The sequence below is a fragment of the Heliconius melpomene genome, chromosome 7, assembly GCF_056956725.1.
Source record: "Heliconius melpomene rosina isolate 202511_hmr_F chromosome 7, ASM5695672v1, whole genome shotgun sequence".
NCBI lineage: Eukaryota > Metazoa > Arthropoda > Insecta > Lepidoptera > Nymphalidae > Heliconius > Heliconius melpomene.
In genome coordinates, this window is record NC_140395.1 from 1390199 (window position 1) to 1404616 (window position 14418).

Genomic DNA, 14418 nt, shown 5'->3' on the forward strand with positions numbered 1-14418 from the left:
TAATTATACTTTTTACACAGGAAAGAAGATTCCTTTCACGTTTCTAGGTCGAAAGCTAGATATATGCATTGTCATAGAATAAAATATTGTATTGGATATATAGAAATGTCACTCATGTAATCTGCCAGTGCGTTTCCCGCATGTACCTAAGGGTAGAGGGTTCGTATTCTTTTCTTTCCTTTCGCAAGACACTTCGTTCTCCTCTTTTCTTTTGAATTTGAGACATGCGGGGAGAGGCGGAGTCCAACGCTGCGCAATTTTTTACAGAAAATAAAAATTATTACTTCCGAGTGGTAATTGAACCCACGACGTCTCATTAATGTTTGCGTAAAGGATTTTTTTTTAGCAGGGTAGGCAGAGAGACCTTGGGAACCTACTGTTAAGACATTGTTCCCCTATAAGGCACTTCTGATATCCATAAGTATATAAATAAAAGGTTAAGAGATTATTCTTTCACATTAATTATTCTATGTTCTTTCGAGTATAGTACCTAAAAAGGTTTTGTACCCTTGCAGGTTACTCATGGCTTAGGCGTGTTGCATAATTAATAAGATTATATTCATGTACTATTTTCATACACCGCTTATATGGAGAGTGTAATCACATAACGTGTCAGTCCGCGTCTATTCTGCCATTATTTATTAATTAAACTAATTTAAAGTCTTTTTAATTGAGCATTACATTTAAATAAAGCTAAGGGCTTATAAATTGAATACAAAAAAGTTAAAGATATGGTTTTCTTTTATATCCACACTATAATTATTATATTAATTAAATTAAAAAAATATATTTAAAAACAATATCATTCATTTACACCCAATTCAAAATCAACTTTTACCAGTGAATAAATAAACAAAAATAAAGATCACCTTGCATATCTTATTAAGACCTAAAAAGTATAAACCGCACAAAAACTGTAATTATACGCCATAACTTCTTATATAAATCATACTTTGTTCTTTTAAATACATTTCTTAAATATAATTACTTTCCAAATAAAGAATATATCCATCTTTTGTTTCCTTCATAATTAAACAACTGTCAAAATTACGCGGGAAATTTTGTACGTCAATAATGACAGCTACGGTGATGGTAGCATAATAATAGCCCATTAAGGTCACGGTCACAGATCCAATTTTAATTATTGAATATAATATTCAATTTCTTTCGCAAAAATACCTATAATCTTTGTGAATGTTTATGTAAACATTTTAAAATTAAAAATATATCTCTTCATTTTTGTATAAAATGCGTGAGTGATTTTGGTTCTCTGAAAAATATTATTTTTTAAATGGGAAAACTGTTATTATTTATATATATATACTAGCAGCCCGCTCGCGGTTTCACCCGCGTGAACTATGTTATTATTAATTTCTGTCTCCATGACTACGTCCTAGTGACATCTATGCCAAATTTGAGACTCCTAGAATTTGTAGTAACGAAGTTTCATACAAACTATCGACCCCAAAAACAACCGCTTAGAAGTCGAATATTGCAAATTCCCGTCTTAGCCTGCACCTACGTCCTATAAGTAACTCCTATGCAAAATTTGAGATTCCTAGCATTTATAGTTTCTGAGATTTCGTGATGAGTGAGTGACCTTTCGATTTTATATATATAGAAGATATATACAGGGTGTCCCAGGAGACAACGATAAAACAAAAACAGGTGATAGACCAAGTCGTGACAGTTATGAGAAAAATATAAAAAAAAATCTGTGTCATGTATTTTTCATATTATATTGATTTAAAAAAATGTCGGAAAAACCGACACCTGTGATGATTTTACAAGTCCTAAGACTACAAATATTACTCTTTTTTCATTTTTTTTCTGTAATGTAATCATTAGTAACCCTTCTGTGAATTACAGTTTAAGATTGAAATATACCTGCATCAGTTTTCATTAAAATGCCGTGTTTTTGCCAAACAGTAAATTCAAAACATTTACTACACCCAACTTTAACCGACTGTACTATAAAAAAAATGTACTACACTGTTTTTGCAAGTAACTTTAAAAGTTGGCGCATTTAATCTGGATTCCGAAATGGTACAATACTTGCTGGATTACTTCTTTGTTGAAGAAAGAAAAATCTAAATACACGATAATCGGGATGACGTTCAACGTTTTGGTATCTTTTCCGATACATTCTAGCTGCAGAATTTGTATTACATAACCATTATCCATGAAATATTGGCAATGTGTCAAAGACCGAGTATATGGCCTGCGAGATCGCGGACTCGAGCACTATCCTTATAGGTCCTGGGTATATATATATATATATATATATAATGACAGTTATATATATATATATTTTGTCATATTTTTTATAAGACATGATTTTTTTATATGAATATTCGTATGTATGAACCAAAAGAAAAATTGTAAATGTTATAGTTACAAATTAAATAGCACAAGCAGATTATTTTATAAGTAGATTTTTTAATATATTCATATAACATAGTTTTCATTGCCGACTCATTGCATTAATTAATTATAATTGATCACATTTCTCTACCGTCTGATATGTAGTTCCCAATGTCCTGCATATTCTATGAAGTCAATGTAAAAATTTTTTTTTTGAATAAGGTTGTAGGCGTGTTAAAATTTAAAATAATTTAAAGAACGATTAAAATTTAATGTCGTTTTGGTCATTATAATTCATCATTGAGGTCGTCGTGGCACCGTGGTTCTGGATTCGATTTTCATTCACGGGTAACACAAATTTGGTGGGAAGCGGGGAAAGGAGTGTCAACAATAGGTTCCCTTTACCAATTCTGCTATAAGCGGGATACAGAATGAATCTAAAATAATATAAATTTCCCTATTTACTTGGCAATTACCCTATCATTTCTGCTTTCTTATTGTAATTGTAGATAGCAAAGTCGTTTAGACGACGTCCTTGTGTCGCCTAATTGGAAACAAAATATTCTGCTCATGCGCAATGAATATTTTTGTTTCAATGAAATTATTTACACGTTTTAGTTTGATTTTTTTTCTTTAAGTCTCAATCTTTTCTTTTAATTGTATTTTTTAAAATTTTTTGTTACTAGAATCGTGTCGACGTTATGATTTTTTAATGGTGTTATTAAAGGCTCAGTTTTTTAGTAATCACAATGGCTGTGGAATCTTTCCCTATTACTCTTATTAGACAAATTGAATTATTTTCATATTTTCGTTCTGAAAGAAGCGACTCGAAATCCAACGAAAAGCGGAGAATGGAGTGTCTGCCATGTCCGTATATGTAGAATTAAATTTGAAGCTAAAATATAAATTTATGTTTAAAGATAAATTTTAATTAAAAAAAGTTATTGATAATATAAAAACAAAACCGTTTAAAAAGACAAACAAAACTGACATTTTAATTCTTTAAATGTTAAATATACATATTATATTTCTTCATTATTTTTTTTATTAAAAACCAAAACTATTTATCTGTGTACTGTGTCGGTACATTTTTATTATATCAAGTAATCGATTTATATTCATTTCGCGCCATAATTAAGAAACTGTTGACAGCGCGGGCGACCGCAGGCGACCTGTTCGGATACTCGTCCTTGCGACGCCAAAATTAATGACGATTATAATACAATGCATTGCAATGTATAAATACTTACACCTGTTTTTGGGATGTACCTTTATGGTGCAGTGGTTTCGTGTATAGAGGGAGGTAATAAATTTTAATTCAGATCATGGGAATGGTTTTTCTCCGAAATAAATCTGTTTGTTATTAATTTTGAAGATTTTTTTTTTCTAATATTATACATTAGAAAAAAAATAAAAACAAATTAATAAAAATAAAAAGAAATTATTTTTTCTAATAAAATTCTAAAAAAAAACTTTATACTTATATAAAGTTTTTTTTTAGGTTAATGAAGATGTTTTATATTTTTTAAATTCTCATACAAAATTATTACTTAGTAAATGGGGCAATAAGTTTCAAAATCAATTTTTACTATACCGTATTTATTTACAATTTTTACACATTTTTTACAAAAGAACCAGACGATGAGCAAAAATCAGCTTGTTATGTGTATGTACAAATTTAATAAGGTACAGAAAAATATGGCAGTACATTGTTAATGAGCGTAGTTTTCTACTAAATAATATAAGGCTATTGCCACAGATAAAAAAAAATCGAGTCGACGTTTCGTAGAATCTGTCATTAACAAGTAAATCCGGAAGGCACGCTGCGACTAAACTGTTCACCAGCAGTAGGGGTAGTTGGGGCATTCCGCGGGGTTCAAGTTGGCGGGGTATTTAGCGGCAATATTGGCGTTGGGGCTGTAAAAAAAAGAATAATATTAAAAATAATCCTAAAACTTATAAGAAAAAAAAAGCGCGGAATTGACTTACGTAACTAAACTTGTCTCAAAAATTGATTGGTGCGTGAAAAACACTATGCTGCCTACCAAGCTATAAACGATATTTTGATATTTTTATTACTTACTCAGCAGGAGCTACAGGTAGGATGGAGGGGTTGTAAACCCATTCAGGGATAGGCATGCCTTCCGGGGTGAATCTTGCGAAGGCGTTAGTGTCGCAGAAGGGGTAGTTGGGGCACACAGCAGGGTGGAGGCCAGCCGGGTACTCGCGAGCGAGCGCTACCGCGGCGACAACGCAGACGATGAACTGTTGAAAAAAGGAATATGATTAAGTAATCTTTTATGTCATTTAAATTTCTGTTGTATCAATAAAATATCATTAAGACAAAATTAAATCCAATTTTATTATATTTAATGTAATGATAATTATTAATCTTTTTTGAGATTTGATATTCACAGTTACTTATTGAGTTATTGATAAACTTGGATCCGAAAGTATTTTATAAATTTATTTTGAAATAAAATAATTTGAAATAAAATAAAAATTCTTCTAAAATTTAAAATTTAAAGAATTCAGTGTCAGTTATACTTCAAATTTTAAATGGACATTAAGATTTTATCGTTTTTGTAAGATTTCCACGTCTCCGGTAAACTTCGGTAACTTTTTTATAACAATAAAAATATTGTTCTATTCTTTCTTTATGGCGTTCAGACTATGCCAGTTAAGCAGTAAAAGCTTCGCGAATGTCACGTTGTAGAACACGCGAAGAAAAAAGTATCTACTGTAAAAAGAGATACTTTCACACAATAGGAATTCTCCATTGCAACGAATGTTGAAAAAACATCCAATCAAAAATACTTCTAAAGTAATAGAATTTTGACATTTTAAATGTATCCAACACAAGGAATGTCAACAAGTTATTCGATTACAGTCAAAACGTAAACAATATTAGTGCACCTAACTAGTTAGGCAATATGTGGGCGAGACAATGAAGCGGATAGTATTTATTACGATTAAATTAGCATTAGACGGTTGTCGTTAGGAACGAGTATCAAGTAAATGTTTTGAATTATATTCTGTTCTAATAATTTAGAAAAAATCCACGTATTTAGAGAAGGTTAGGCATAGAAAATCTAGTGTTGAGGCACTCTTTTATCCGCTTTATCCCCAAACTCGAAAACAATCGTATTTTGAAATTGGATTTGTAATTGGAATGATATTGCAGAGAAAATTATAATTACAAAGATGGTAACCTGGTCCTAGCTCTGGTGGGAATCGAATCCACAAACGTCGAGTTTACAGTCCAGACGGTCTCTAATAAAGAATTAGAAGTGTATACAATTTTCGGCAACTTCCCGCCTCTATGCAATATAATTAATCATTTATTACACTGTCAAACTAAATGGTGCATATCACGAGTTTGCGCAAAAACCGTATTTCGTATCGAATGGTAACTATCGTGTGTCATGTCTAATATTGTATTGTTCATTGTAATTTGATCATTGATTTGTTATTGCCGTTGCGGTTCATTTGGAGAAAAAGTTTTTATAAAAGTATTTATAATTTTATAATTTAGCTAGTTTATTCCGCGGAAAGTAGGGGCGGGAGTCTCTTAATGGGAACGGAATGTTTTAACTAGGTTCCCAGGTTCCCTCTACCTTACTGCATACGAGATACAGCGTGAAGTAAAAATTTCTCAATAAGTGTACAATCACACACAAACAATTTTTCAATTCGAGCTAGTAGTTCCTGAGATTAGGTTTAAAGATATTTATTTCTCAAAAAAGACTTTACAATCACTTACATGAGATTTGTTATTGTTAATGTTTACAATTTTAAAAAGTCAGTCTTAGAGATTAGCATATTCAAACAAAGAAACTCCTCTGTTGTAATATTAATATAATGTCAGCCGTTCCGAAATATATCTTAAATTATTTACAAATCGATAAAAACGTTGACATACGACTATACAATATATATTCCACATAATCCTAGCATAGAAGTGAATAAAAAATCTACATAACAATTGAAATTTTCTGTGCTAAAACAAAAAAAATAAGTTATAAAAAACCTATATAAAAAAGAACAAGTATTTACTGCTTATATATAGTTTGAAAAAAGAAACTATTTACGGTATCAATTTCACGAAACGAGTGTAATATTAAAAAAAATGGTTGAGCAACGAATAACTTTTGTTTCTGTAAAATTCACTGAAGCGATATATCCGGATTTTATTAACTTAGGTAATGTTATATTAAATTCTATTATATTTTATTATATAATAAACAATTAAAGAATTGTGTAGCGCAGTGGTTACAAAATTTGAGATATACTTACTTACATAAAAATTTTGTATAGAATAAATATTTTTTCAGAATAGTGAAATAGTTTTACTAAAAAATTTTTAAAAGTTATTTTTGTATAGACAGAAAGTAAATGAAATAATTATACTGATATACTCGTATATGTTGATGCACATGAAAAAAAATAAATTACTTAAATATATAGACTATATTGATCTTAATGTCTTTTTTTATTTAGTCTGTATGTCTATATAATATATAAATAGACAAAACGAATGGAATAACTTGATTTGGCATAAAATAACTATTATAAGAAATCAATAATAATTTAAAATAATTTCATAAAAAATACGCAATAAATATTTTTATGTAGTCACTTTACAAAATGTGTATATTGTTCATTTAATTTGAAATTATAGTTTTTTTTAAATTGTAATAAGTAAGCTAAGACCACTGCCCATACAGCCTACTAAACACCATACAGCCTAAAAACATTAGTAATATATTGTATTTAAATATATATTATTATATATAAATAAATAAATAATAATGATAAATAATCTCACCAGTTTAGCGTACATGGTTGTATATCCTCTCGACTTAACAGTGAGACTGATAATGTATCGACAGTTTCGCGCCGTTATATACTAATTGCGAGGCCTCCACTCCTATTTAAAATCATCTTTTTGATTCAGATCTTTGCCTAGCAAAAGTTAATAATAAAAAAATAAATAACTGAATAATTTATAGCCATGTCTATTTTGTTTACTTGTCATATTCGTAGCGACATCTTTTAAACGAATTTTATTAAAAATTTAGACTTTCTTTATTCACATGAATTTTTAGCATTTATTCTTATTGTAGTGGGTTTAATTAAAATATGATGATAACTAAATAGGTATAAAAACAAAAGGTAATAATTCCATTTTGTAATAAATATATATGTATATGTATAATATATATTTGAATAGATTATTACCATATTAACATGTAATGTCTCCAGAATTCTGTGGAAAGTGGGGAACAGGATGTCTTTACACTAGTATTCCTCTGCCTACCCTGCCGTGTGCGGGGTACAGCGTGAAGCTGATTTATTTATTTTATTTATAATCAAACGTTGTTTCTTTCGGGGCTAATTTGGTAATAGTAAAATATTTGGAGGCTATTCTTGGGTAGGCACAACTAGCCCAGCCCCCCCTCTCCCTTCGAAGAATGCGATTTAGTAAAAACTTTTTAAAACTTGCTTTACTTATTTTAAATACATATTGTTATGAAAACTTTTAAATATTTTAGCCTTCATTTTTAGTTGCAAAAATTTTTGGGGTGGACATGGAACTCCTCTTTTCGTACGCTCAGTGTGATGTAAACTTGATATTTATCACATACCTATGGCAAAAATCTAAGCCCTAATTATGTCATATATGCTTCAAATTAGTAAATAAAAAATATTAGTTATCTAATTGACGCGGAGGTTAAAAGATAGCTAAGATAACAAGAAAAAAATTGGGATAAGTATGAAAACATTCAATACATTTCTAATTGTTTTATGATGTACATATCTTGCACATAGCTGAATAGACAGAGAGAAGTTAGTGTTGAGACACACCGTTTTCCACCACTTGTTCCACTTGAATTAGGAACAAGATGTGTTAAATGGCGGAACTCAACGCTCCTAGTCAACTCAACGTCATCTAGTTTAGTTTCTTGTTTGGTAATAAATAATATGTTGGTAATACCAACGCTCTTATGAATATTTTTAGGGTTTCATATATATTAAGGAAAAAAAGAACCCTTATAAGATCACTTGTTATTCGTCTGTCTGTCTCTCAAAGTAACTTTATCGGCAATTTGAAGCAGATATCTACAGGGACTACTAGGTCAGGAATATGAAAATTCTGTATTTGAGGATAAATCCTAAAAAATAATAGCATTAAAGGGGGTAAGATTTCGTGTTATAGCCGCTACTTTAAGTGAGGTATCGGATGAAAAATTTGGTATGCATATTCTAATACATGTTTTATTCACTTTCAATGACGCACTATTTGTATGGAACCTTCGGTGGGCGAGCCCAACACGCGTTTTGTCCGGTTTTTTAAGTATTATTGATATTAAATTATTTTTATATATTTCTAAGGATTTTTGTATGCGAAATTCAACATGATACTTATATATTATTAAATTTTGATACAAAATAATTACTTAGTAAATGTTTAGGGAATGAAGTTTCAAAAACAGTTTTTACTATACCGTATTTATTTACAGCTTTTACATATTTTTAAAAAACAACAAGATGCTGAGCAAAAAGCAGCTATGTTTATGTACAAATTTAATAAGGTAAGGTAAAATTTAATATGGCAGTACATTGTTAATGAGCGTAGTATAAATAACATAAGGCTATTGCCACAGATGAAAAAAAATCAAGTCGACATTTTGTAGAATCTGTCATTAACAAGTAAATCCGGAAGGCACGCTGCGACTAAACTGTTCACCAGCAGTAGGGGTAGTTGGGGCATTCCGCGGGGTTCAAGTTGGCGGGGTATTTAGCGGCAATATTGGCGTTGGGGCTGTAAAAAAGAATTATATTATAAAAAGACTATCCTCTATGCTTAAATTATAGTGAATCCTCTTATTTAAATATCATGAATATAGATCCATTTTTTGTTGTAATTTGAATACATAGACTTCGAAGAATTAGTTACACACTATGCCATATTACCAAAAATAAAAGATTTATGTTGATAAAATAATTATAGAAATTCTTTTAATAACAACTTTTAGCTTGTTTACGTAGTTTTCCGCTTGAGGCACTGCGCGTGTAAACGCAACGGTTGGGGGTTCAATCCCTATTCGGAGGAATTATTTTCATTGCCTTGCTATGGTAAAGAGACAAAGCGCGGGATTGAATTCTGCCACTAACCACACACATCAGTTATACGCAGGATACAGCGTGAAGATATATTTTATTACTTACTCAGCAGGAGCTACAGGTAGGATGGAGGGGTTGTAAACCCATTCAGGGATAGGCATGCCGTCTGGGGTGAATCTAGCTAAGGTGTTAGAGTCACAGAAGGGGTAGTTGGGGCACAGAGCAGGGTAGAGACCGGCCGGGTACTCGCGGGCGAGCGCTACCGCGGCGACGATGCAGACGATGAACTGTTGGAAAAAGTTTAAGATTAAATTTATATTTTATATGTACTGTCTCAATTTAGGTGTGGTGTTTCTAGAATGCGCTGACGAACAAACAGAAAGACCTAAGATCCATTTCGACATTGTAACTGAATATTATTCCGTCCATTTAAAAACATTATAATATATTAAATTATATATAAATATATATTATTAAATGTAATTTAATAAATAATAATAATAAACAATCTCACCAGTTTAGCGTACATGGTTGTATATCCTCTCGACTTAACAGTGAGACTGATAACTTACCGACAGTTTCGCGCCGTTATATACCAAATGCGAAGCGTCCGCTCCATTTAAAAACATCGTGTTTCAGATTAGTCTATTTTGTCAAATTGTCATATTTATAGAGATATTTTTAAAAAATATTGAAATGTAGGCTTTATTTAGATTTACATGTTTTTATGGAATTGTAGGCATTATTTAGATAAACATGTTTTTTTTATTTTAGTTTATTTAATTAGTAGTTCAGTGATAACTAATTAGTAGTTATATCATTTGGTAATAGGGATGTATAATTGTGTATATTTGATCTTTTCGAAAATTGACAAATTATATCGAATGCACATCCGTTAGGAAACCTTTTAAATTGTTGAAATATTTTAAACCTTTAATAATTACACTACTGGTTTCTTATAATTGGAATTTTAAAATTTTTTTGCCAATCATTAAAACATCGGTGTGTAGATACCACAAGAAAAGAAAGTAAATTATTTTTTAACGACATTACGAACATAGTTGTAAATATAATGTGTAACTATTAGTTCATAATTAAAATTATAAGTTGCAAAGCAATTTTATAAAAGTTAAAAGTAGATTATTAACTTTTTAAATTAAATAACAATTAAGGCGTGAAGGCCGTGTGACTGTAAACATGACGGTTGTGGGTAATTTGATGATGGTGAATGTGTTATTAAAAATTATTCTTCATTTCTTTGAGAGTCATTTTTGGCAGTTTATTTTCTTACCAAAGGGTAAGAAGAAAGAGAGGGCTCTTGATTCCCTTTTCAATTTTAGTTGGCAGTTCCTCTTGCGCCGATTGGGCCACAGAAAAACTGGGATCTCGTCTCCACCGGCGGGGACGATGTGTGTAGCGTGAGTGCTGTAATTGTGTGTGGCCCTACTTACATATTTAGGGTCGTTCGCATTAGTGATGGGGTCAGCATCATTGGTTAATATATCCCGGGGTCTACGGAGTATTCATGGGCGACGTTTGACATATGATCACGCATTGACCATTCGGATGGGACGAAAATGCTCTTTTAATGCGTCTATTTTGATTTTGACGTCTATATAGAGATCATTATTACGCATGTACATGTACATGTGATCATTATTACGGGGTACCGGTGGCAATGCGTAGGAACTCATTTTGTAGAATTTGCAGTTTCCTGAGATCTGGCGTAGGAGAAGATGCCTCTGACACACCTTTTATAGAGGCGAACCTCATTTTTCAAAGAGAGTTTACTTTAACGCGCTTAAAACGCCGCTTTGCAGCGAACATAGTTAATGTGGTCTACGAAGGACAGTTGACAGCACGACCGATTCAACCGCCTTTTAATATGCCCATGTATATTCGTCTCGTCAGTATTAACACGAAGAATTTTTCGACATCCGAGTCCTATTTTAAATTCAAAATAAGAATGTCATTACTAAATGACAACCTTTGAAAACTTTCTTCACTTATCTTAAACACATATTTTTAATATAAACTTTTTAACATTTCAACCTTAATGTATGGTCTTAAAATTTTTTTGGTGTGGACATGGACCTCCCCTGTTCTTACGCCCAGTATGATAATGGAAGAAAAAGATAAATTCAAAATTCAAAATATTCTTTATTCAAATAAACTATAAAAGCATTTTTGAATCTTCGGATGTACATGTCAACAAAAAGCTACCACCGGTTCGGAAGGCAGTTCTGCTGAAAAGAGCCGGCAAGAACTCAACAGTTGCTCTTTTCAAAATCAATAGTTGTTTGATTGATTTCTCGATATATGGCGTTTCGAGCGTGCCAGTTGAGCACAATTCATTTCGCCAATGTCACGTTGTATGGAAAACACACGAAGGAAATTGACCGGTAATAAAAAAGATAAATATACACAATTATAGAATACATGTAAAAAAAGTCAATGGTATATTTTACTATTACATTAGCTGGCAGCTGTCCTGCCTGACATTCAATAGACATTAATTCCATACATGTTTATCCTCTAAATATTCTTGAACAGTGTAATAAGCTTTACTTGATAGAATTTTTTTTACAGATATTTTAAATTTTTGTAGTGGCAAACTAAGAATACACTGCGGAATTTTATTATATACACGTATACTCAGCCCCATAAAAGATTTATTAACTTTAATAAAGATAAGATAAATAAAAAATAAAAGATTTGAACTGGATATTTATTATGTACAGCAAAAATATAAGCCCTAATTATGTCATAATATATTCTTCAAATTAGTAAGTAGACATATTAGTTATCTAATTGACGTGGTGGTAAAAAGATATATAAGATAATAAGAAAAAAAATGGGATAAGCATGAAAACACGGTACATACACGGTTTTCTACCGCTTTTTCCACTTGAATTAGAGACAACACGTGTTAAATGACGGAATTCAACGCCTTGCTCTAGTTTAGTTCTTTTTTCGCTATAAATCTGCTTGTTATAACAATGATATTAAGAATGTTTTTAGATTTATTGATATTAAATAATTTTTATGTTTTTCTAATTATAATATTTTATTTATTTTTTATGTTTTTCTAAATTATTTAAATTTTGATATATATGTAGGTATTACTTAGTAACTGTTTGGGAAATAAGTTTCAAAAACAAGTTTTTACTATACCGTATTTATTTACAATTTTTACACATTTCTTACAAAAGAACCAGAATGATGAACAGATGAACAAACATCAGTTAGCTGTGTATATATTATTTAATAAGGTACAGAAAATATGGCAGTACATTGTTAATGACCATAGTTTCTACTAAACATGAGGCTATTGCCACAAATGACGAAAAAAAAAATAAAATGTCAAGTTGACGTTTCGTAGAATCTGTCATTAACAAGTAATTCCGGAAGGCACGCTGCGACTAAGCTGTTCACCAGCAGTAGGGGTAGTTGGGGCATTCCGCGGGGTTCAAGTTGGCGGGGTATTTAGCGGCAATATTGGCGTTGGGGCTGTAAAAAAAAGAATCATATTAAAAAACAATTCAGTAGACTCTTATTTAAATATCTTGATCTCTTATTCAAATTTTTGTACACACTTTATTAATTACATACTATTTCATGTTACCAAAAATAAAATATTACAGTTAATAAAATAATTTTATAAATTATTTTTGCTTGTTTCTGTAGTTTTCCGTTTGAAGCACAATGTTTGTAAGCGAAATTCAAATTATTTTCATTTCCTTGGTATGGTAAAGAAGCAAAGCCACAAAAAAAACAAATCCGCTACTAACTACACAATTTCTCGAAAATCGAATGGTGCTTGAGGCACGAACTGTCTTAACACTTTTTTCCATACCCAGCTATATGCGGGATACAGCGTGAAGATATTTTTTATTACTTACTCAGCAGGAGCTACAGGTAGGATGGAGGGATTGTAAACCCATTCAGGGATAGGCATGCCGTCCAGGGTGAACCTGCCGTAGGTACTAGAGTCGCAGAAGGGGTAGTCGGGGCACACAGCGGGGTGGACGCCGGCCGGGTACTCGCGGGCGAGCGCTACTACGGCGACGACGCAGACGATGAACTGTTGGAAAAAGTTTACGATTAAATAAGATATATTTTGATTTTATGAATACCATCTAAGTTTAGATGTGGTGTTTCTACAATGCTTTGACGAGCTTACAGAAAGACCTGAGATCCATTTCGGCTTTGTAAATGAACGTTTCTTGATCGATTTAAAAACTTTATAATATATTAAATGATATATAAATATATATTATTATATATAATTTAATAAATAATAATAATAAACAATCTCACCAGTTTAGCGTACATGGTTGTATATCCTCTCGACTTAACAGTGAGACTGATAATGTACCGACAGTTTCGCGCCGTTATATACTAAATGCGAAGCCTCCGCTAACATTTAAAAACATCTTTTTGATTCAGATTTTTGCCTAGCAAAAGTTAATAACAAACAATACATAAATTAATAAATTATAGCAATGTTTATTTTATTCAATTTCATATTTGTAGAATTCATATTTGTAGAGATGTTTTTTAAGTGAGTTGGTTAAAAAATAGTGAAATTATAGACTTTATTTTGGTTTACATATTATTTTTTATTTTAGTTGGATTAATTAGTAGTTTAGTGATATCTACTTCATAGTAATCCCATTTTGTAAGATTCATATGTATATATTTGTATAAATATTATAATCATATTTGCAAGTGCAATGTCTCTATGATTAACATAGGCGTATCCAGGTGTATTTTTTAGGACTGAGGGCCTCCAATGATTAATAGAAACTTGGGAGCGATGATTATCATTTCTCATCTTCATCTCACATCAATTTTTTTACTAAGTACCTAACGTACAAATAATTTTGGGGTGCACCACTTTACCTACGCGTATGATATATTTTG

General features: G+C 31.2%; 3 protein-coding genes across 3 annotated transcripts; all 3 read right to left on the reverse strand.

The window, feature by feature from the left end:
* Positions 1-3946: 3946 nt before the first annotated feature.
* LOC146537216 (uncharacterized) lies at positions 3947-7257 on the reverse strand. The gene is made up of 3 exons (XM_085188586.1): positions 7193-7257; positions 4448-4629; positions 3947-4281 (listed from the first exon to the last, which is right to left on the reverse strand). Exons 1-3 carry the CDS (start codon positions 7205-7207, stop codon positions 4203-4205), a joined length of 276 nt encoding a protein of 91 aa, XP_085044712.1. The 5' UTR covers positions 7208-7257; the 3' UTR covers positions 3947-4202.
* Positions 7258-8861: 1604 nt separating this feature from the next.
* Positions 8862-10112, reverse strand: LOC146537217 (uncharacterized). Its single transcript, XM_085188587.1, has 3 exons — positions 10007-10112; positions 9598-9779; positions 8862-9190 (listed from the first exon to the last, which is right to left on the reverse strand). Exons 1-3 carry the CDS (start codon positions 10019-10021, stop codon positions 9112-9114), a joined length of 276 nt encoding a protein of 91 aa, XP_085044713.1. The 5' UTR covers positions 10022-10112; the 3' UTR covers positions 8862-9111.
* A 2625-nt stretch (positions 10113-12737) lies between these two features.
* LOC146537218 (uncharacterized) lies at positions 12738-13907 on the reverse strand. The gene is made up of 3 exons (XM_085188588.1): positions 13813-13907; positions 13395-13576; positions 12738-13002 (listed from the first exon to the last, which is right to left on the reverse strand). Exons 1-3 carry the CDS (start codon positions 13825-13827, stop codon positions 12924-12926), a joined length of 276 nt encoding a protein of 91 aa, XP_085044714.1. The 5' UTR covers positions 13828-13907; the 3' UTR covers positions 12738-12923.
* Between the last annotated feature and the right edge of the window lie 511 nt (positions 13908-14418).